The 22,591-nt window shown below is 41.8% G+C and overlaps 1 protein-coding gene across 1 annotated transcript in view; it reads left to right on the top strand.

Moving 5' to 3' along the window:
• Positions 1-22,591, top strand: part of LOC138800850 (dynein axonemal heavy chain 11-like) — a 268,385-nt gene that overhangs the window by 73,503 nt on the left and 172,291 nt on the right. Inside the window, exons 19-33 of the mRNA XM_069982946.1 lie at positions 2-235; positions 3,317-3,448; positions 7,525-7,685; positions 9,426-9,582; positions 9,687-9,832; positions 10,121-10,237; positions 13,337-13,475; positions 13,550-13,642; positions 15,267-15,461; positions 15,889-15,966; positions 16,840-16,972; positions 18,072-18,199; positions 20,182-20,330; positions 20,738-20,888; positions 22,414-22,545. Coding sequence (XP_069839047.1) covers positions 2-235; positions 3,317-3,448; positions 7,525-7,685; positions 9,426-9,582; positions 9,687-9,832; positions 10,121-10,237; positions 13,337-13,475; positions 13,550-13,642; positions 15,267-15,461; positions 15,889-15,966; positions 16,840-16,972; positions 18,072-18,199; positions 20,182-20,330; positions 20,738-20,888; positions 22,414-22,545 — 2,145 coding nt within the window. The remainder of the gene's footprint in view (position 1; positions 236-3,316; positions 3,449-7,524; positions 7,686-9,425; positions 9,583-9,686; positions 9,833-10,120; positions 10,238-13,336; positions 13,476-13,549; positions 13,643-15,266; positions 15,462-15,888; positions 15,967-16,839; positions 16,973-18,071; positions 18,200-20,181; positions 20,331-20,737; positions 20,889-22,413; positions 22,546-22,591) is intronic.

Genomic DNA, 22,591 nt, shown 5'->3' with positions numbered 1-22,591 from the left:
GGCTGAGAGCTGGCTGATGCTTCTAGAGGACACCATGAAGTCTACAGTCCAGCAGGAAATCATGGAAGCTGTGGCAGCGTATGAGGATAAGCTTCGGGATCAGTGGCTCTTTGACTACTCTGCACAGGTTTCGCTCACAGCTTGTCAGATATGGTGGGCAACTGATGTAGAAATTGTTTTTCAAAGGCTGGAGGAAGGGTTTGAAAATGCCCTAAAAGATTACAACCGCAAGCAGGTAGGAATTCATGTATGCAGAATGCTGTATGACCGAAGAGATAAGCATACCATTGCCATTTGAGTGCTGGTGGCCGTAGAAGTTGGATGCAGCTGTAAGGCTGCCTGGGAAAACATGGATACAGTAATAGGCCATGTTCACACAATGTATGTTTTGCATAAACCACGGCCGTTGTTGCAATTTGGAATGAATGGAATCCCAGCTGGAGCGTATGTGGTGTGCCACCACAGGTGTTTCTAGTCTTTACACCCCTTGCAAAAGTCTCTACTCCAAAGTGAAAGTGGTAATGAAGTAGTACCTAAGTTTTGCCACTAGATGTCGCTAGTATGTATATTCAAAAGAAGGGTCCGTGGAGTCTCAGTTACGAGTCTCAAAACACGGGAATAGCCAGATATCCCTCCAGGGGAGGGATGCCTATTGCCAAGGGGGTGCCTCCCAGTGGGGAGATCACCAAACCACCCTAATACATAGCCCCTTAAGTCTCACTCGGTTGCGAGTATTGGAACATAAATAGGGAAATACCAGGGTGGCCCCTTTTTTTGTCACTAGTCTCCCTGAGCTCAGCGATTGCTGTGTTTAGTATGTATATTGTATACCTAAGTATTGCACAATAGTAGGCAACTAAAGGGTTATTGTTTTTAGGATCTGTGCACCAATGGGGGTTCTTTCTCTTTTATACCTAATTCTGCCCTTCTCTTTCTTTTGCACTCTTTTCTCACCCACTCACAGCACACCTTACAAATGCTGTAGAAGGAAGTCACATGGGGAAAGGAAGTCTATACACACCTTAGTGAGTCTTACTCTGGCTTTGGTAGAGGAAGGACACAAGCCACAATGCTCCCTGTAGCAGCCAAGGAGGTCCCCTGTGAACAGTGTCAGAGAACTCTGGTCTCTCTGCTCATCCCAGGTAAAAAGATCTGGGGGGGGGCTTGTGTCCCCCTCTAGGACGGGTCGCCCAACACTGGTGGGCAATAGGCGGTGCAAAGACCAAAGAGTCAAAACACGGGCACAAGTATTCTCTCTACTTTCAAGTATTCTACTTATTCTCTGTCTAAAGTTCCGACAGAGCACCTCTCTACCTTAAGTTGGAACTCTCTCGACATCCTCCTCTCTACTTCTCTGAACCTCTTCTACCTCTCAGCACGCAACTCAGTCAGCACAACTATACCTCTCTCTAAACTCCCAGCACAGATCGGGTCGCTAAAGATTCAAGGATATTATCAGGTCACGATCCCATGTATATCACTCTATTAAGCCTTCCTGCAGTAAAGAAGAAGTTTATTTATTCTAATTGGACTTACTTAGGTTATTCACTAAGCACCTTTCTGTAGGTGGCGGTACCAATAGTCCAGGTGGGTCATAACTCCACTCCGGAACACTGTGATAAGTACCCAAGGGACCCCCAAACAGCCTGGCAGGTTACTGACCAAAGGAAAAAGGGTATAGCCCGCCTACTTAAACTGAAAGTAGGTGTGCCACCATACCTGTGTGCCCAACCGGCACTAGCGTCACGACAACCTAACATCTGGCTGAACTATATTCCGACTAACCACCATAGAAGTGGGGTCACATGTTACCATCTAGGATCTAAAAACAGGTTGAAATCAGGTTGCACCCGCATCCAAATTCACCAAAAATGAAGATCACCTGGCCGGCACTACAGTACCGGCCAGGATGATTTTTCGTAACACAGGCCGTTCTGTGACCCAGCCGGGTCACAAAGGCTGGTGTTTCACACTGTGTAACATGGTCATAGTCTGTATCCATGTTTCCCAAAATCCCCAGGGCTGCAGCCAACTTCTTCAGCCAGTATTCAAATGCATGATCTAGCATGAACATTAGACATCTTCTGCCTTATTTGTATTCCATAAAGATAACAACAAGCACCATAATTACACATAAAACCTGTTGCTAACACATTTCAGAAGTGATATTCATCCTTAGCCATGGCATGGTCTTGACACAAGGAATAACAAAATGAAGGTGGTTTGAACAAGGTCTAATAAATAATTTAAATCTGATTTCAACCTGTTTTTTACATGGAAAAGAAGGGGGATTTGGAAATCGGCACTCCAGGACGTAGTAGATTAAAATATAACTTTTATTCGTGCATTAAAATCCCATGGTGGGCACAACAGGACCTACGCGTTTCGCGCTACTGCGCTTAATCAGGACCAACGAATCTGCCCCAGTGCTTCATGCCAGGCCGGTGCCCGGGAATAAACTAGCGCCATGAGCGGAAACCAGCGGGCGGTTCAAAAAAGGACCGCGGCACCGACATCCCCGCACTGGCGCTGATCCATTCATGTAAAAAACTTAAAACAATGTTTCTGATGGTACATTTGCTTTAAGAATTTAAAGACTCTGTTTTGGTGACCAGCATTATTATAATTTATATTTACCATATAAAACTAGTTCTTGTCTACATGGTCAGCGCTTATGTTCTCCAGAATCCAGTGAATGGCTTGGTTTACTACCTATTATATGGGATCTGTAAAAGAATAAAATAGAATTTGATTTTTCCAATTTTTATAGTCTATAGTCCTGCTTTGGCACAATGTAATTGTAATCGAGGTTGAATCCCTAATACGAGTACCGTAGCCCCATATCGTAGAATAACTACACTGTATTGATGTATTCCAACTAATGGAGTCAAATAATATATATTTGCATAGCACAGCAAGGGATTATGGGCAATGGCATTGAAATTATCCCACATCCTCCATCACTTTTAAGTGGCGACCATTTTTTTTTTCTAAAAGCCTTCGCTTCGTACCTTAACATGGCAAAATGGATCAAAATGAGTCACTCCGATCTTAAAAGAAAAAAAAAATTCTCAGGTCTAAAGCCCCCCAAATACGTATAATTATTTACACACCTATTAAACGACTTTTTTTTTTTCTTAAAAGTGAAAGGCGTTACATAATGGCACAGTCTTGGAAAGTTGTTTGTTTTGATGGCGAACAACAATGCATGTCTTGTCAGCGGCACTATACATTTCACAGATGCATTTAGCACTTTACGCATGACAGATTTTATTTTACAGAGTTTAATATCTCATCTGAATATAATTATTTGCAGATTGCTCAGCTGAATGCCCTTATAAACATGCTGTTAGGGGAACTTACCCCCGGGGTGCGTCAGAAGATCATGACAATATGCACAATTGATGTTCATGCGAGAGATGTGGTAGCCAAGCTTATTGCACAGAAGGTAATTTAATGCAGAGCAATTACCCTAATGCATTTTTAAAAGCATGAAATAAAGAATAATTTCATTTGTTGAAAAGCTCGCCCCTGCCTATGTGTAAAAGTGACAGAATGTTTTGATGTAGTAATTTTTTTCTTTACATTCTTACATTCACATTTAGACAATTACACTTATGACTTAAAGAATTGGCAAATTTTCAAAGGGGGGGGAAAGAGTGTCTAAATGTTTAAGGATTATGTTGATAATTGGTTTTCGGAACTTTTTAACATGACAGACGGATTCACTTTTTTTTTTTTGGAATCTCCACTTTGCAAACTGTTCCATTTTACGGGCATTGGTTTTTAGATTTGGGGAGAAAAGGTTAAGAAGAAATTCTTTGGAACTATTGTGCTTTTATTAGGCTTTATAAAATGATCTCAGTAGGGCTATAAGACTATGAGATAGGGACAGACAAACCATATGTGTAACCGGTTCAGCTGCCTAGGGCTTCAGTGGGTGAGGGGTTCACAGCCACCTTAAAAAGAACCTGTCATCATTTTCATGTGAAAAAAACTGAAATTGGCAGCACCTCTATGCCTCTGTTCACATTGCAGTTTGCATGCCGCATATAGCTGAAGTACAGACAAAAAAAACTGAAAGTGTAACAGCAACCTACAGGTGCAAGTGCTTACCTTACATACTCCCCCGGCGTACACACAATAAAAATCTGCTCTACAGATAATAAAGGATCTTAGCAAACCATTTGATCAAGCAGAGTGTACCATGGCACCGTGTTTAAGGTGTCCTCAGAGACAGGGTCCTATTCTATCATTCCCACACTACAATGGCCTCTCCTGGGCTGACACTAAGCCTACAAACTAGGCAGATAGAATCCATTACCTCTATTTATAGCACCCACAGGACATGGGTGGAGTGCAAGCCACACAGGAGGTAGCCACTCTTATGCCTCTATTCACACTGTAGGTTGCACACCCCATGTGGCTGAAGTACAGACAAAAAAACTAAAAGTACAACAGCAACCTACAGGTGCAAGTGCTTACCATACATACTTCCCCTGGCATACGCACGATAAAAACCTGCGCTATAGATATTAAAAATGAGGATCCTAGCAAACCATTTGATCAAACAGAAAGTACTATGTCACCATGTTAAGGTGTCCTCAGAGACATGGTCACTTTTATGTGGTCTGAACCACAAATTATTGGGCGGTCCACAATGGCTTCTTCCTGCCCCGTCTGCCTTGATTGATAGTTCTTAACATATACCCAAACAGAATGGATGCAAATATAATAAATATAATGCAAGGACTTTTACTAGTTTTTATTTAGTTATGCTTTCGGCTTAGAGGGTTTATCTTGGAGGCAGAAAAGGTTTTATTTTTTTCTTGCACCCCAGCAGCTCCCTTCTGACTTGGTCTTGTGTTAGGACGAGCCAAGACTAAGACAGTGGGGAAGGTATTATGTTGCGCCATGAGATAAAGGTAAAACCACACCTGCATACAATTCACGTAAAATTATTGTTCATATACAATTATTGCAACATACTGTAGTACCTGCTCCACCCACCTATTCACACTAGGGACAGCTGCCCACAACTTAATGGGTGGTCAGAGATGAGAAGGAAGCCTTGATTTACCCTTGAGAAACAGTGTATCTCATGTTCACCAGACAGACTGGCTCAGCTGCCAGGTACACAGCTCAGGCTTCCACAGTCTCTCTGCTGCATATAGTACATGCTAACCCCGCCCCTACTTCCTGTAATCTGTCCTGATCTAGCTGTTACTAGAGACAGATTTTCCCTTACTACAGGCAATAGACAGTTGATTGCAGAGAATTGAAGCATCTAGTGTCAACATTTCATAGCTGTTTTTCTAGGGTTCAAAGTCATTTTTGGTTGATGAAGTAAACCACAAATATGAAGGAAGGAATCATACTGGCTATTAAGTAGTGGGAAGTTGTTTGAAGCATCAATGCCCTAAAAAGTTTACTAACTCCTGTTATAATGAAGAAATATCATGTGACAAATCTACCCTAGACATATCAGGTTCGGTGCACTTCGTATCCATACACACTCTGCTCAGCAATCCTGCTAATAGGTTGTCAGACCAAGCTTATGGGCCGATACTTTAGTGTATTCTGCTCCTCAAACCATGCGTTATCTTACATTCTCCATACTCTGACTTTCTGGCCCGGTTACAAAAGTGTAAATATAATAAACCAGATCATTGCAGTTCACAAAGACGAGCATTGATGTTTTGCAGTGTTAAACATTTCAATACTGCATGTAAATAAGAGATAATACGTGCCCTTTTATTTCTAAATATCAAGGATCATCTGCATTTATTTTAACAGCCCTGAGCTGGCACTCTACAAAGGCCTCCATCTTTTCTTGGCAGCATGCAAATGTCGTCATATTTTCAAACTTCACTGCCATGACATGAAGGCCAAGTCTGAGACAGCTCCGCAATGAGCATTATGTGCTAATGTCTTTACCACTGAACCATGTTAAGTGATGCTGAGCTGACATTTTAAATAGATATTGTAGCTAAAATATCCTTCATGCAATTTTAAGAACCATTTATTTTCCTGTGGATAAACCAGTGTAAAAGTAGGAGAGTTTACCAAAGTAGTTTGTATTTTTGAAACTTTTTTTTTTTCTAGCACAGATTAGGACAGGGATGGGAAACCTTGGCTCTCCAGCTGTTGCAAAACTGCACCTCCCATCATGCCTGGACAGTCAAAGCTAAAGCTTGGCTGTCTTGGCATGATGGAAGTTGTAGTTTTGAAAAAGTTGGAGCCAAGGTTCCACACCCTTAGATTAGGACTTTGGTTGGTATGGACCACTGCCCCACTTTTAGTCAGTACTTTTGCTGGAATCAGGTGGAGTAAACGATATTAATAACGATCCTTTCAACGATCGTAACTAACGACTATTGTTCTGTGTAATATGCTGAACGATTTCAAGCTAACAATAAACAATCTCAATTGCCATTGCTTATCGTTAAATCGTTAATTGTTAAAAATCGCTTTATCTTAGGGCCCTATTCCACGGGACGATCAACGATGTAAATGAGCGCCAATCTGCTAGATCGGCGCTCGTTTACTGTGCCTATTCCATGGCCCGATGATTGTTTAGCGAGGACTGCAGGGACATCGTTACCGATGTCCTTGCAGCCCTTGCAGCGTACATTACCTAGCAGGGCTTCTCCTCCGCTCCTTCTTCCTCCCCGGGTCCCGCGGCGCAGCATCAACTCCAAAGCGGCCTGACTGAGCTGTCAGACCACTCAGCCAATCACTGGCCGGGGCGGTCCCGTCCAGTGATTGGCTGAGCAGTCTGACAGCTCAGTCAGGCCGCAACGAAGCTGATGCTGCTCTGTGGGACCTGGGATGAAGAGGTAGCAGAGGATGAGCCCTGCTAGGTAATGTATGCTGCTATTCCACGCAGTGATGCGCGGTGGGTGACCGATGATTTTAGGCCTGACACGATCATCGGCTGATCGTTTTCTCTATTCCACCAAGCGATTCCGTGGAATAGGCCCCTTAGGGTGTTTTTACATGGGCTGATTAGCAGCAGAGTAACTTGATAAGAGATAAGCCAATGAATGAAAAATCTCTTGTTCGTGAGCTGACTGAATGTTTTTGGTATGCATTTAAATTATCACTAGTAATGGGAATGTACAGCCGACTCTGATAAAGTTAATATGCTGCCCCATCGATCCAGTGATCATTTGTACAGCTGGGCCGCACGGTTTATGGAACCTTGTAAAGGCCCTGTAAACGGGTGCTGATCTCGCTGATCGATGTTTGTTTGTAGCAATGCATCGGGTCATGTAAAAGTGTCCTTACTTACTTAGAAAATATAATAGAAGTATATAAATCTCTGGCACTTTCTGGAAATTTTTTTTTTTAGTGAACCACCCCTTTAAGACTACTGAAGATACCTGTGTTTGATGGATGGTGAATGACATTTATAGGTCACATGATGAGCAGCTGAAGTTGTGTAGTCATCCTAGCATTCTGTGACTTGGAATGGTCTCAACTTTTCTCAATTTTTTATTTTAATGTCTTTCTATTTTGCAGGTCTCCAATGGCCAAGCATTTACATGGCTATCACAGCTGAGACATAGATGGGATGAAGAAGCCAAGGAGTGCTTTGTTAATATATGTGATGCTCAGTTCCATTATTCCTATGAGTATCTCGGCAACACTCCTCGTCTTGTGATAACACCACTGACAGACAGGTTCTTGACTTCTATACCTACAATGAAAGTATTGTGTCGATAAGCTTAGTTACTATTGGAATCTGTACTCCCATTTATAGACACTGGTCCTCATAATAGACAATTGGTTTAGGTCTACAACCATATTCTCAAAATGGAAATGAGTGATAATCTAGATTTTTCAATGAAGAAAAAAAAGAGTCAAAGAGACGAGATTATTGGAATGTATTATATTTTCTCACTCTATGATCTGAATATATTTCCATACCTTACCAATTTCAATTTCATACTTGTGCTGAATTCCACGGATATCCAATTTGCTCCTTAATGGTACAGACTATCGATAGTAGACCACCTCAGTGACATGAGCACAATTATATAGATAAAGAGTATCTGATACACTGGGTTCTGCCTAGGGCCTGAGGGGTGGTATATGACTTGACGAGTCAAAAAACAAAAAAAGAAGTCATGCCCTGCACCCTCAGGCCTGACGTAGGAATAACATAGTGTATTAGTTTAGCTAGGAGAATTCAATAAAAGGGTTTTTCTTGGATGTGTTAAAGGAGTTATCCAGCGCTACAAAAACATGACCGCTTTCTTCCAGAGACAGCACCACTCTTGTCTCCAGTTCAGGTGTGGTTGCCATTAAGCTCCATTCACTGTGTTGCAAAACCCAACGTAAACTGGAGACAAGAGTGGTGCTGTCTCTGGAAGAAAGTGGCCATGGCGCAATATATTTACTTTATGGCCCATGGGCTGTTCCCTCATGGTTTTCTGTTCTCGATGACGTGATGACCATGTGACCGCATATGATTACAACAATCAATCAAGGCCCTCTGGTTTGATGTCCGTGTTGATGTCACGTAGTAGTGATTGGCTGCAGTGATCACATGATGTACAGTCACTTGGATTGGGACAGCTGATAAGCAGGAAGGACCAAGCATTGGTAACCACCAACCACAAAATCACTTCCGTGTCTTATAATTTGTTTTAAAGTTGTAGGCATATTTATTTGTTTAAATCCTGTAAAAATAAAATGGATATATTGGATATATTTTGGGTAAACTCCAGGTTCATGACTGACTCTGAGGCCACGTTAACACAACATACCCACCCTTGGATGTCTGCCATAATTTGAAGCTTGTATTCTTTAAACTTGGCTATGGTTTAGCCCAATTGAGTGGGGCAAATCCGCTTCCCGACATGGACAGTTTCAGATGAGCTTGTTACATGCATACATATTTGATGCAAGTCCTGGCCTGATGGTGGGCCTGATGACCCACATCAGCTTTCAGTACAGGTCATCTGACTCATGATCATGCCAGGAATTGTGTCCGTAATATGGAGGCAGAAAATATGCAAGTAACATACTCATGTGAAACCAATCTGTGAAAAAAACCTTGAATATGTCTAAACTCCGGGTTCATGACTGACAATGAGACCATGTTCACACAACACACCCAACCTTTGGATTTCTGCCACAAATTTGAAACTTGTATTCTTTGAACTTGGGTATGGTTCAGCCCAATTGAGCGGGGCAAATCCGCTTCCCGACACGGCCAGTTTCAGAAGAGCTTGTTACATGCATACATATTTGTTTGATGCAAGTCCCGGAATGATGGTGGGCCTGATGACCCTTATCAGCTTTCAATACAGGTCATCAGACCCATGGTCGTGCCAGGAGTTGTGTCCGTAATATGGAGGCAGAAAATACGCAAGTAACATGCTTATGTGAAACCAACCTATTTCTCTTTATTATAGATGTTACATCACTTTGACCCAGTCTCTTCATCTGGCTATGAGTGGTGCTCTCTCGGGTCCTGCAGGAACAGGAAAGACTGAAACCACCAAAGATCTTGGCCGTGCCTTGGGCATCATGGTTTATGTATTTAACTGTTCTGAACAAATGGACTATAAGGTGCAGAATACCGAAATATATCACCCTAGAATGTGTGTGTATTCTGTACTAATGCTAAATGTTCTGTGTATTATTAATACAATTGACAGTGCTTATATGGTTAGTCTTTAGGTAACATCTATAAAGGTTTATGCCAGACTGGGGTCTGGGGCTGTTTCGATGAGTTTAACCGTATCTCTGTAGAAGTGTTATCAGTAATTGCTGTACAAGTCAAGACAATTCAAGATGCCATCCGACACAACAAGAAAAGGTAGAGTAATGACTATAGGGTTAATAGTATAATACTGTATTCATATATCTCACGTTTAATAATGCAGTACAGCACAAAATAACCTAATGCTATTGTACAAACACAATAATAATTCTACTAATTGTTATTATATTCTGTGTCAATACATCCGACATTGCTGTCATAATAATTTATCCACAAATAGGCTCCATTATTAAGATCAGGTTACATAATGCATAATGGTTTGTTGTGTTCTCTATTTCTAAAGGAATTTTTTTTTATTAAATCAGTTAATTTCACGTTTTACAGATTTCGCTTTCTGGGAGAAACAATTGAGCTGAAAAACACAGTTGGGATTTTTATCACTCTTAATCCGGGTTATGCTGGTAGAGCAGAACTTCCAGAAAATGTTAAAGCTCTTTTCCGGTAAATGAGACGGTCATGCTTATTTGTTTGTATATAAATGGTAGGGATGAGCGAACCGGCTGAGGTTCAGGTTCGTATGAACCTGGACTATCGGCTTATGATTCCCGCTGTCTGCCCGCTCCGTGGAGAGGGTGGATACAACCTTGAGGACCGCCTGGAAAACTGGGATACGGCCATAGCCATAGGCTGTATCCCAGTTTTCTAGCCGGTTCTCAGGCTGTATCCACCCTCTCCACGGAGCGGGCAGACAGCGGGAATCAGAAGCCGATAGTTCAGGTTCATACGAACCTGAACCTCAGCCGTTTTGCTCATCCCTAATAAATGGTATGCGTTGGATTGCTGTCCTATAGACACCTATAGACATTGGTACCAAAGTTGACTCCACCATGCTAAAGGAGAAGTGCGGGGCTGCTGTAATTTTGGTAAGAAGCAGGGGCGGGGGGAAACATGATAAACAACAACACTCACCCGTTCCCCGTGCCTGTCCAGTTGTCCCGCCTGACTCCGGTATCTTCTTCTCAGCTGATGTCACAACCCGGCAGATTGATAGCCCACTCAGCCAGTCAGTTACTGGGGTGGGGCGCCACTCCAGTCACTGATTAGTTGAGCGGGCTGTCCATTGGGCATTTTCACTGTCATCACAACTCAGGGGAAAATGCCTTCCGGCGAGGGTCCCGAGGTCAGTCAGGCGGCGCATCATGGGCATAGGGAGAGGTAAGAAATCAATCATGTTCATTTTCTCCCCTGCCCTGCGACCTGAGAAAAAATTGTTATGGCCTGACTACTCCTTTAAAGCGACTTTGTACCCACAATCTGATCCCCCAAACCACTTTGTATAGCTGCTTTTAATCCAAGATCTGTCCTGGGGTCCGTTTGGCAGGTGATGCAGTTATTGTCCTAAAAAACAACTTTTAAACTTGCAATCCCATGGCCAATGGGCGTGGCCTAGATTGTGTATGCATTAGGCTGGCACAACCTCTCGGCCCCTCCTCCCCGCCCTCCTCATCATTAGGAATGCTCCAGGCAGATTGTCTCCTATTCCCCACCTGTGTCAGCACGGCACATGGGCTGGATGGTTAAGGCACCTGTGCAATGTGCAGACAGGAGAAAATGTTCTAGTGGCATTCTTAATGATAAAGAGGCTGGGGAGGAGGGACGGAGGGGTGGTGCAAAGTTAGGGCACAGATACTCTAAGCCACGCCTGTTGGGCACGGGGCTACAAGTTTAAAAGTTGTTTTTTAGAACAATAACTGCATCACCAGTTATAGCTATCCGAAGGTACAGGCGGCTTTTTTTTTTTGGGGGGGGGGGGTCAGATTGTGGGTACAGAGTCGCTTTAATTTCCAGCTTATTACAGTGCAGTACTACAGTTATCTGATGGGTGCAGTTGTCCATGCAATTGTAATGCTCAGGCTTCTAACATTATGTCATGGCTGGAGGAAGAGGACCATAAACGGGATGGAGCGGGGAGTATAGTAATAGTTTGGAGATTGCAACCCAGTCATCTTTACAATCTATTCTCTTGTTTGTTTTTTTTTAGATATTTCTTAAATGGTCAGAAACTTTGCATAAATTAATAGTACAAGCAAATATGAGAAACTGTGCAATATGCTAATCTTCCTAGAAAAAAAATGACCCCCTCCCTTATCAAAATAATGATTTACTTCAAAACCTGCTAGACTCTCTTGAGCACACTGAGGGCTTTCCAGTATGTAAATAAAGATCCACGAAGAAACAGACAGATGCTGCAGCAGTTTGTATTAATTGTTGATCCACATCATAGCAGCTATCCTCAGTGACATTACAGTCTATAGAGTGTGAAGAATCATGAAAAATGCCTTATTAAAGTGAATCTGTATTAATAAACCCCACTTCCCCAAACCACTAGTATAGTTTGTTTGGTGATCAGAAATCCTAGTCCTCCAAAATGTGTGGTTTTTGCAAAAAAGATCTTAAATTCTTTACCAGTGGTGCCAATGAGGCGTGGCCTAGAACGTCTGTGCCCTAAACCGACGACACCTCTCCTGTGATATTCTCCACCCCCTTGGCTTTAGTAATGCTCCCTGGCTGGCTTTCTTTTATTCAGCCCTAGTAGAAATAGTGCGCATGCACCAAAGCAATCTGTGGCATAACTTTTTGTTCTTGGCTACCACGTCAGTGCGCCTGCCCCGTCTCCACTTGCATTCGGGATCTGTCATTTCTGTGGCATAAGGACTGTGAGAGTCACTACAAAGTGGATCCCATACATCTCACAGTGCTTGTACCGCAAAAATGGTGAAAAAAAAAGATAATTTTAACAAGAAACGCAGCACCAAGTGCATTCTTGAAGAGAGGGGGTATGTGGATACAGATTCTCTCTTAGGGTCCGTTTACACACACACACACACACACACACACAGATTATCTGACAGATATCTGCCAGATTTTTGCAGCCAAAACCAGAAATGGATTTGAAAAAAAGAGAAATCTCAGTCTTTCCTTTATGACCTGTTTCCTGTTTATAGTCCATTCCTGGCTTTGGCTGCAAAAATCTGTCAGATATCTGTCAGACTATGGCTATGTTCACACAACGTTTTTTTCAGCTCCGTTTAAAATGACGTCCGTTATTTTGAGTCTAAAATAACGGACGTTTTTCGAAGTCTGGCATCCCTTTAGTGCAATGACGGGTGTTTGCGCATTATTTTAGTTTGGGGTTACTAATTGGCCTTTGGTTGTGGCTTAATTGAAAAATCCATTGAATTTAATAGAAAGAACGGTGACAAAAGAAGAACCGTGTTTTAACAACTAATTAAAAATGTCCGCTATTTGCAAAAAACGTCCGAAAATAATGTTCATGTTAATTATTTTGACATCCGCGGCCAAAACGTCCGTTTTTCAATGCGTTGTGTGCATAGGACGTCCGTCTTCCCATTGACTTCAATGCAATTGCATTAAAGTCAGTTAAATTGCTGCAAACAAACGGACGTTTTTTTAAATAGCGATATCGGACGTTTTTTCTCCATTTTTGACGTTGTGTGAACATAGCCTATCTGTGTGTGTAAAAGGACCCTAAGGTTATATAATTACCACGAAATTACCATTTCTATTTTCCCCTTATAGTCCATGCGCAATGGTCATTCCTGATTTTGAACTTATATGTGAAATAATGTTGGTGGCCGAAGGGTTTGTTGATGCACGAATGTTGTCCAGAAAATTCATCAGTCTATATACTCTGTGCCGCCAACTCCTCTCCAAACAGGTAAGATGGTTTGGGTATTTTGTTAATAATTGAAAAGTAACTAACTGAGTAACTGAATCCACATTTTCATGCAGGATCATTATGACTGGGGACTTAGAGCAATAAAGTCTGTGCTGGTGGTGGCCGGATCACTAAAGCGGGAGGACAGAAGCCGACCTGAAGACCAGGTGCGATCTTTGCTGTTTTATGATTAAAGTTATTAACGGAGGTCAGGTGCCCATTTTCTTTGTTTTGAGCCTTGATGCCCCATCTGCCTACTCTGATAAGTGAAAGAAATACAGTGAATAAGTATTCATTACCACAGGGATTCACGGCTTCCAGACACCTCCAGCTCTTCTTACCTCCATAACATGCTCGAGCATCGTTTATCCCCAACAGGAGACATTAGGAGGCAGTCAGTCTGCCCCCCCATACAAATTCCATTTTTGTCAGATCTTGTAGTCATTGATGCCATCTGCTCACAATGGACTAATGTGTAGGCTTTATATGACACTATCACGGGGGTAGGGGCCCACTGACATTTATAATGGGCAAACAAGGGCTGCAAATCTCTGATAAGTAGATCAAATGCAACCTGTGTGTATCAAAGAGAGGAATAAAGAGATTACACGGTGTCACACATCTGCCTATAGCTTCATGATAACCTAGCATCTGGGCAGAATCTGAATTATTTCGGAACATTCCCTTTTAAAATTTTCGTTCAAATTTTAAATCCTAATTAAATACCAATTTATGTATCAATATTTAATTGTACCTATACCGTATGTGCCCTTGTATAGAAACAATAGAACATCTATTGCATATAAAAGCTATGGGGGAGATTTATCAAACATGGTGTAAAGTGAAACTGGCTCAGTTGCCCCTAGCAACCAATCAGATTCCACCTTTCATTCCTCATAGACTCTTTGGAAAATGAAAGGTGGAATCTGATTGGTTGCCTGAGTTCACACTGCGTTTTTGCAATCTGTTTTTTTTTTTCTTTCGGAGAAAAAGAAACGGATGAAGTTGTGTGTATCTGTTTTGTTCCTTTTTTCCATTGACTGCAATTATAAAAAAAAAAATAAGGCTCAAGAGTCGATCCGAACCTGAACTTTCGGCATTTGATTAGCGGTGGCTGCTGAAGTTGGATAAAGCCCTAAGGCTATGTGGAAATCATGGATATAGTCATTGGCTGTATCCATGTTTTCCAGACAACCTTAGAGCTTTATCCAAGTTCAGCAGCCCCAGCTAATCAAATGCCTAACGTTCGGGTTCAGATCGACTCGAACCCGAACCCGGTTCGCTCATCTCTACTCAAGACGGATCCGATTTTATAATGAACACAAAAATGAAGTTAAAAAAAAAAAAAAAAAGGATCCGTCTTGATCCATTTTTTTTTTTTTATAATGGAAGTTAATGGAAAAATGGATCAAAACAGATGCACACAAATGCATCCGTTCTTTTCATCCTTTTTTTTTTTCAAAAAACGGATTGTAAAAACGCAGTGTGAACCCAGCCATATTCATATAGTATTAATATAATTATATAGGCAATAATATTTAATTTTTATGTATATTTTTATTACATGTACGTATACAAAACTGTAGATATACTTAAATACCTCAGGAAATATTTCACACAATAAACTAGTTTCGAGGCGATCCATTGTGCGCAAGAAACAGCTTGAGACTAACAAGCCATATGTGTCCTAATTGTCCGAGGACGACTTCCTCATAACATTTGTTCATTTTATGCCTTACGTTATGCCGTGTTATCATCGCCTATAATTATGGTGTTGTTTTTTCGTTTTAGGTTTTGATGAGAGCCCTCAGGGACTTCAATCTTCCTAAGATAGTAACCAATGATGTTACAATCTTCCTGGGTCTCATCGGCGACTTGTTCCCGTTGCTGGAAGTGCCCAGGAAGAGAGACGTAAAGTTGGAACAGATGGTCCGCCAGTCCATTGCCGAGCTGCACCTGCAGCCGGAGGAGAACTTTATTCTTAAGGTGGAAATAATGGCTTTCTGCTTAGTGTATTGTACCCTGTAAATGGGCTGATGGAAGGCTATAATGATCACTGTTGTTTGATCCCTATGGTATTCAGCATCTGGCTAATGTTTTTAATAGCTCAGGCAATAAATAACATTTTCACACCACAGATTTTTTTTTTTAAGGGGATTAACTGCTAATATAATACATTGTATTGTGGAGCAAGCTTCAGGAAGGTTTGTAAATGGAGTACGAGTAATAAACAATCAGAACCGTGACATTTTTCTCTCTATGGCTGAAATCGCTTTTTTTTCCCTTAGATTTTTATGTACAGAATAATAATAATAATAATTGGAACATTTTAGAAATACTTTGACATGTAAGATATTGGACTGGTGCCTCTCTGTGTAACGTTTTGCTGATTTTCCGCATGTTTTTGGCTCAGATCTCCCAGTTGGAAGAGCTGCTTGAGGTCCGTCATTCTGTTTTTGTTGTTGGGAATGCAGGAACAGGAAAGAGCACGGTACATGGAACATTTTAACAATATAATATAGATAAGATGCAATACAGGAAATATTAGTCTTAGCAGGGTGTAAAAAAAATCTAATAATCTTGTATCAGATATCTATTACGCTCAGCAAGATACTGACTAATGCTTCCTTTTTCCATATTGCTCAAATTCCTATAAATTCTCATTGCATGTGAAAAATCTCTCTCTCCCCACTCTTTTCTGGGTTAAAGGGGTACTCCGGCAATTTGTTTTCTTTCAAATCAACTGGTTTCAGAAAGTTATATAGATTTGTACTTTACTTCTAATTGAAAAACTCAAGTCCTCCTGTACTTATCAGCCGCTGTATGTCCTGAAGGAAGTGGTGTGTTCTTTCCAGTATGCCACAGTGCTCTCTGTTGCCACCTCTGGCTGTGACAAGAACTGTCCAAAGCAGAAGCAAAACCCTATAGAAAACTTCTCCTGCTCTGGACAGTTCCTGTCATGGACAAAGGTGGCAGCAGAGAGCACTGTGTCAGACTGAAAAGAATACACCACTTCCTGTAGGACATACTGCAGCTGATAAGTACTTGAAGACTTGAGGTTTTTTTTTATATAAATAATTTAGGTAAATTTTAAATCTTTATGAACAGCAACAGCCGGAGAGCCAAGATTCCCTTACCCTGCTTTAGTCTGTCTCTCAGAATATATTATTGTACTTTTTCTATTTTATAACATTTTTATAACTTTGCCTGATATATTTATCCTGGTTAATCTGTATATCTGTTTGTCCTCCATTCCTTCCTTTTAAAGTCTTGGACTATGTCATATTTTATAGTAGCCCGTCTGATCTATTCACTTTTATTATGATATGATTATGTGTTTTAGCATGTCCATGTCCTCCCACAGATCCTTAAGACTTTACACAGGACATATTACAATATGAAGCTAAAGCCCATCTGGCATGATATCAATCCTAAAGCTGTGACTACGGATGAGCTCTTTGGGTTTCTTCACCCTTCAACCAGAGAATGGAAAGATGGTAATTCCCATAAAAGATTGTCCTATTCACATTAATGGCTTTCACTGGGCGTGTGCGTACACTGAGAAAAGCTTTCAACATAAATTCTAAGCATGGTCATACAGTTCCACTTACTCGAAGAAGGCCAAAAAAGTGTCCCTTTGACCCCCAAGTCTTACCTAGCCTTGGTTTTTCCCTTGTCATTACATTGACTTATAGGGCCACTTAATATGGTGGTTTTGGTGATTTACCTACAGGAGCCGCCCCTTGGCTGGGTCCTTCCCGGAGGGATATCTGGCTATTCCTGTGTTTCAAGACTCTAAAATGAGGCTCCATGGGCTCTTCTTTTGCATATTTATGTTTCCCAAGGAGCAATGCACCTAGGATTTCACTGCATTGAGCGCTTTCATGGGCAGCGGCAGTGTTATCGTTTGGCTGGTCTCCCTGAGATCAGCGAACTGTTTCCCTTTGACCCCCATTGTACTGGTGTATACTGGTATACCACAAAAAATAAAAAAGTGAAGGCCACTTCCTAGTGTAATACTTTCCAACAGATGCATAGCGTGAACAGGTTCCAACTGAAATACATTCACCTATTTTGGTTGTGCAAATGCTACACACAACACTATGGTATGCTTAAAAGTGGGTCACATGTCGCTCGTAGGGATTGACCACGGGGGATTCTGGGGCATGGACAATATAGTAGTAGCTCACCCGGACGAGGTGAGTAGGTAAAAACGTTCCTCCTCCAAGCAAGTGAAGGTAACCAAAGATATCTCCAAGAGAGAAACCGTGTCCATGTGAACCAATGTTACGGAGACACAGAGGCTCTTCTGCCTAAATTGTTCAGAGGTAGAAGTGCCTCTGTGTATCCATAACATTGGTTAACATGGACATGGCTTCTCTCTTGGAGATATTTTTGGTCACCTGCGCTTGGCTGTAGGAAGAACGTTCTTATCTACTCACCTGGTCGGGGTGAGCTATTGCTCCAAAAAAAGTGCAGAATAGCCTAGTAGATGTGCAGGTGGTGTATGTTGGAAGCTTTTCTTGGTAGGGCCTAACATTGGCTGCTGGTCTGTAGCTATGCTGTAGATATCCTAATACTAGTTTGTATTTTCAGGGCTGTTTTCTTTTACAATGAGGGAACTCTTCATCAACCCTCATGACGGCCCAAAGTGGATTGTCCTGGATGGAGATATTGATCCGATGTGGATTGAATCACTCAACACCGTTATGGATGACAACAAGGTCGGAGAACCTACTGTTTTCTTTATAGGGGAGTCATGCACTGGTTTTCTTGTGTCAACTAGAAGTATGACGGTGCTTTCTCCATGAAATGAGGATAATGGCCAGGATTTATCAAAGTGTTTAAAAAAAACTGGCGTGAACTGCCTAGAGGAACCATTAATGGCTCAGCTTTCTGCTATGGGCATTTTATACCAATTTCTATTTTATAAACTTTAAAGGGGTACTCCAGTGAAAATATTTTTCTTTTAAATCAACTGGTTTTAGAAAGTTATATAGATTTGTAGTTATATAGGTTTCTATTTAAAAATCGCAAGTGTTTCCATAGTTATCAGCTGCTGTTTGTGCCGTGGCTCGGGTTGCTGGCACTGATATTGGGCCTGCTAAGTGCAAAAATAATCAATACAATACTCAATCAGGTAGTTAGATAAGTTGATAGAAGAAACTGTAACAAGTGATAGGCACCAGATGTACTATCTACTCTGCCGGGATGTGGTGAAGTGTCTTAAGAGTGTTTAAAGAATACCCGCGTACCCACGTATGGATGAGTCTTAGTTATCTCACCTAACTGCCTTCTGTCCCACAGTGTCAGGTTTCCGTCCTACTGGGGTAGTATGAGTCCCAGGTCCCTGCTCTGGGTGGAGCTGGCTTGTAGTGTACTGCCTACAAAGCTGAGCGCTTGTCAGTAGAGAGTGGCTGAACTTGCACTGTGCTCTATTGTAGGTCCAGTCTTGAGTTTTTTCTTCCCTTTTCTAAGGTGGTCGACTGTCCTGTTTGTCTAGTCTCTCCTCGGTGTAGGCAAGCGTGAAGACTCCCTTGTCTCCGGTTTCCCTAGGGGTCTGGTCTAGCAACCCATACTGAATGGGTGACTAGCTCAGTGGAAACAGGTCTGCTCTCTTCTCTGTCTGGAACTAGAATGAATAACTTCAGGAAGTGCAGACTGAGGCTATGTTCACACTATGTATTAGACCGGCCATTCCGTGACCCCGGCCGGATGATCTTTCGGCCACAGAGCTCTGATGCGGGCGCATCAGCGCGCGCCCGCATCAGAGCTTCCCATAGCACACAGTGAAGCAAGTGGCTGGAGCCGCTCGCTTTACTGTGTGAACTGACAGGTCTTTCTGCGGCCGGAATTCACTGAATTCCGGCCGCAGAAAACTGACCTGTCAGTTTTTTCCGGCGCCGCACAGATCCCGGCCGGAGCACATACGATGTGTGTACGCTCCGTCCGGGATCCCATTGCACACAAGGCATTGTCCACACAAGGCATTGTCCGCGTGAACTACGGTCGTAGTTTTACTTAGTGTGAACATAGCCTAAAGAGACTAGAGAGTGTGTGTAGCTAGACTTAGTTATAGACAGTATAGACAGTGTTATCTGCAGCTGTGCTGTGTGAGAGTGACAACTAGTGGTTGGAGTAAGGAACAACGACCACCTGTCCTATCCTGTGACACTAGAGTGATACAGTTTTACCAAGGTGTAAAAAGAGAAAAGAAAAAAAAAAAACGTAGTGGGACACTACATATGTCCTGCAGGAAGTGGTGTATTCTCTCCAGTCTGACACAGTGCTCTCTGCTGCCACTTCTGTCTATGTCAGGAACTGTCTAGCGCAGTAGCAAATATAGAAAACCTCTCCTGATTTATGCCTTTTGCTTAAAAATGTACCAACAGGTCAATTTTTTTTTAAAACAATCTGGTTTCCCCCGCAACCCAACTAGTGGGGAAAGACTTGTACTTTTCTCCACCTGCTCTTTGTCTATATGAGAGAGATGGTCCCAAGAGATCAGTTGTAGTCTGAACACTGAGAACCCGTCCGATAAAAACATGTGTCTATGACCTATCAAAAGTTTTTTGTTGGCATTGCCCATTCAAACATAACCAACCACTTCCATCCAACTTTTTAAGGCTACAAAAACATATGGAAAATGAGGGAATATTAAGATTATAACAAACTCCTAACACAATTTCCCTCTCATCTCCCATAGGTTTTGACCTTGGCCAGTAATGAGCGTATCTCGCTGACACCTTCCATGCGGTTGTTGTTTGAGATCAGTCATCTACGAGCTGCAACACCTGCCACTGTCTCAAGAGCTGGAATCCTCTATGTTAACACGCAAGATCTAGGCTGGAGCCCGTGAGTAAAGTATCTAGAACTGCCCACTATGGAAACAGGTCGTATAGCACAAATAATCCCTGACCATACGTCAGAAGCTTAAATGCATAGTTAGGCATAGGCGGGCAAAGGAACGACTTGAATGGCTGTACCCTGTAAGAAGATTGGCTTTACTCTACTCCTAGGCGTTGGGATTGTGATGGAAGAAAGCAATGCTGTTGACTAAATCCGTATCTCACAAGGCTAATAGCTATTCTGTGATATTGGCAGCTTGAAACCACAGGCATTTAAAGGGTTATTTAAACTTCTTTTTAACATGATTTTAGTATTTCTTATTTACTCTCAAAATACAGAGGACGTCAAATTAAATGCAAATCCGACCACACAGGATTTCTTTACTCTGTGTCTGATTTCATTCTTTTTATTAGTTACGTTACCAGCTGGATCGAGTCTCGTCAGGCTCAGTCAGAAAAGGCAAATCTGACCATATTGTTTGATAAGTACGTTCCTTACTGCTTGGAGCAAGTGCGATGTAATTTAAAAACTATAACTCCAATCCCGGAAAACAGCATGGTTCAGGTAAAGGCAGTGCATTTTATTTTTATGCTTTTTTTATACAAAGTATGATCCTTTGCATTTTTTATTTGTTCCAACAGACGCTGTAAAATGCGTTTAGGGGTTTTGTTAGAATTAATAAAATAATGTAAGATGGATGGATACAATTCAATTCACGTCAGAGTTTGTTTGCATCTCAATACAGTAGCCAGTGCCTTTCGGGTACAAATAATTGTGTTTTTCTAAGGGCTTATTCGCACTGCGATAAATGGCATCTTTTAAAAAATTTACTGGGAAAAAAGCTGCCAATGTATATGTTTAATGGATGGCTCTGATGGATGTCACACAGTGGAATCTGTCACCCCCAAGTTCTAATAGAAACAAATGGATAGGTTATATGTACGTTGTATGTTTGTTTGTTTTTCTGGATCCCTCTTTCTGGAATAGCACAACATGCAGTCATTGCAAACTTAATATATCAAACAAAATGGACATCTTCGGTCTTCATTGTGTAATGGGGACCTATAGATATGGTTCATGGGAAACAATCAGCAGGATAGAAGTATCCAAACTGCCAAGATCTCCATTTAGGGCACAGAGCACTGAGGATGAAGGTAAGTTTCTTACCTCCATCCTCTGTACCATTCTGTGATATTAAAAGTTTAATCCATATGCAAGTATGTCATTTTGGTGCACAGGGTGGGGCTATCGAGGGAAGGTGGGGCCAGAGGAAGATCAGTGTAGTGTAGGTGGTAGCCCCACCCTCGGTGCACCAAAATGACATATTTGCATATGAATAAAACTCTTAATATGGGAGAAAATGAGCCGAGGATGGAGGTAAGAAACTTACCTTTAGAGATCCCAAACACGAGCATATAAAAAAAAAAAAAGATCGCGATTAGTTCTTGTTCGCCGAAAATTCACGAACAAATAACAAAGATACATGGCCACTTTCTTCTAGAGACAGCAGGACTCTTGAAAATCTAGGAGAAACGTTCACTCTAAAGGGAATTGTCTCATTAAAGGGATTTCTCCATGTGAATTAACAGGATAACAAGCTGATTGGTGGTGGTCAAACCACTGGGATCCAGAACACTGGTGCATTCTGCCTAAGTGTGGCCAGTGCCATGTTCCTTCCCTATGGGGCCAACTATAAAAGTGCTGAACTCCTTTGAACTTACTTTTCCTAAAATAGAGAGATAGTTACTCCCAATGTGAGGGTCTTGTATTGTTTCTAAAGGTCTCATACGCCTTAGACTTTCATAGGCCGAACCTTCCATTCGTGGCAGGTTCAGCTGTCACTCAAAGGTGTATGGGGCTCTTTCGACTATCCAACGACAGATGATGTCGGTGGTGATAGGGGTCGGGTGTTATGGAAAATCACTGCCTAAGCCCTTTGTTTTGGGAGAGGGAACACGCGGCTGTGCCAAACATTCCTATGTGTGAGGAGGATGGGTAAGATAACAATCGTTTTGCTGTCAGTTATGGAAAGTGTAAGGGCAGCTTAATATTTCATAAAATTGATATGCACATATTATTCTTTATGCAGACATTATGCTCCTTGCTAGATTGTCTTCTCACTGAGGAAAATACCCCACCGGACTCTCCTCGGGAACTTTATGAAATTTATTTTGTTTTTGCTTGCGTCTGGTCGTTTGGAGGAGCTCTCTTTCAGGATCAGGTAAGAAATAAATCTGTGTCAGGAGATAAAATGTTAATAGAAGTAA

Source organism: Dendropsophus ebraccatus, chromosome 9, assembly GCF_027789765.1.
Source record: "Dendropsophus ebraccatus isolate aDenEbr1 chromosome 9, aDenEbr1.pat, whole genome shotgun sequence".
Taxonomy (NCBI): Eukaryota; Metazoa; Chordata; class Amphibia; order Anura; family Hylidae; genus Dendropsophus; species Dendropsophus ebraccatus.
Note: the sequence above shows the minus strand (reverse complement) of the source record. Positions and strands in the feature narration are given on the sequence as shown.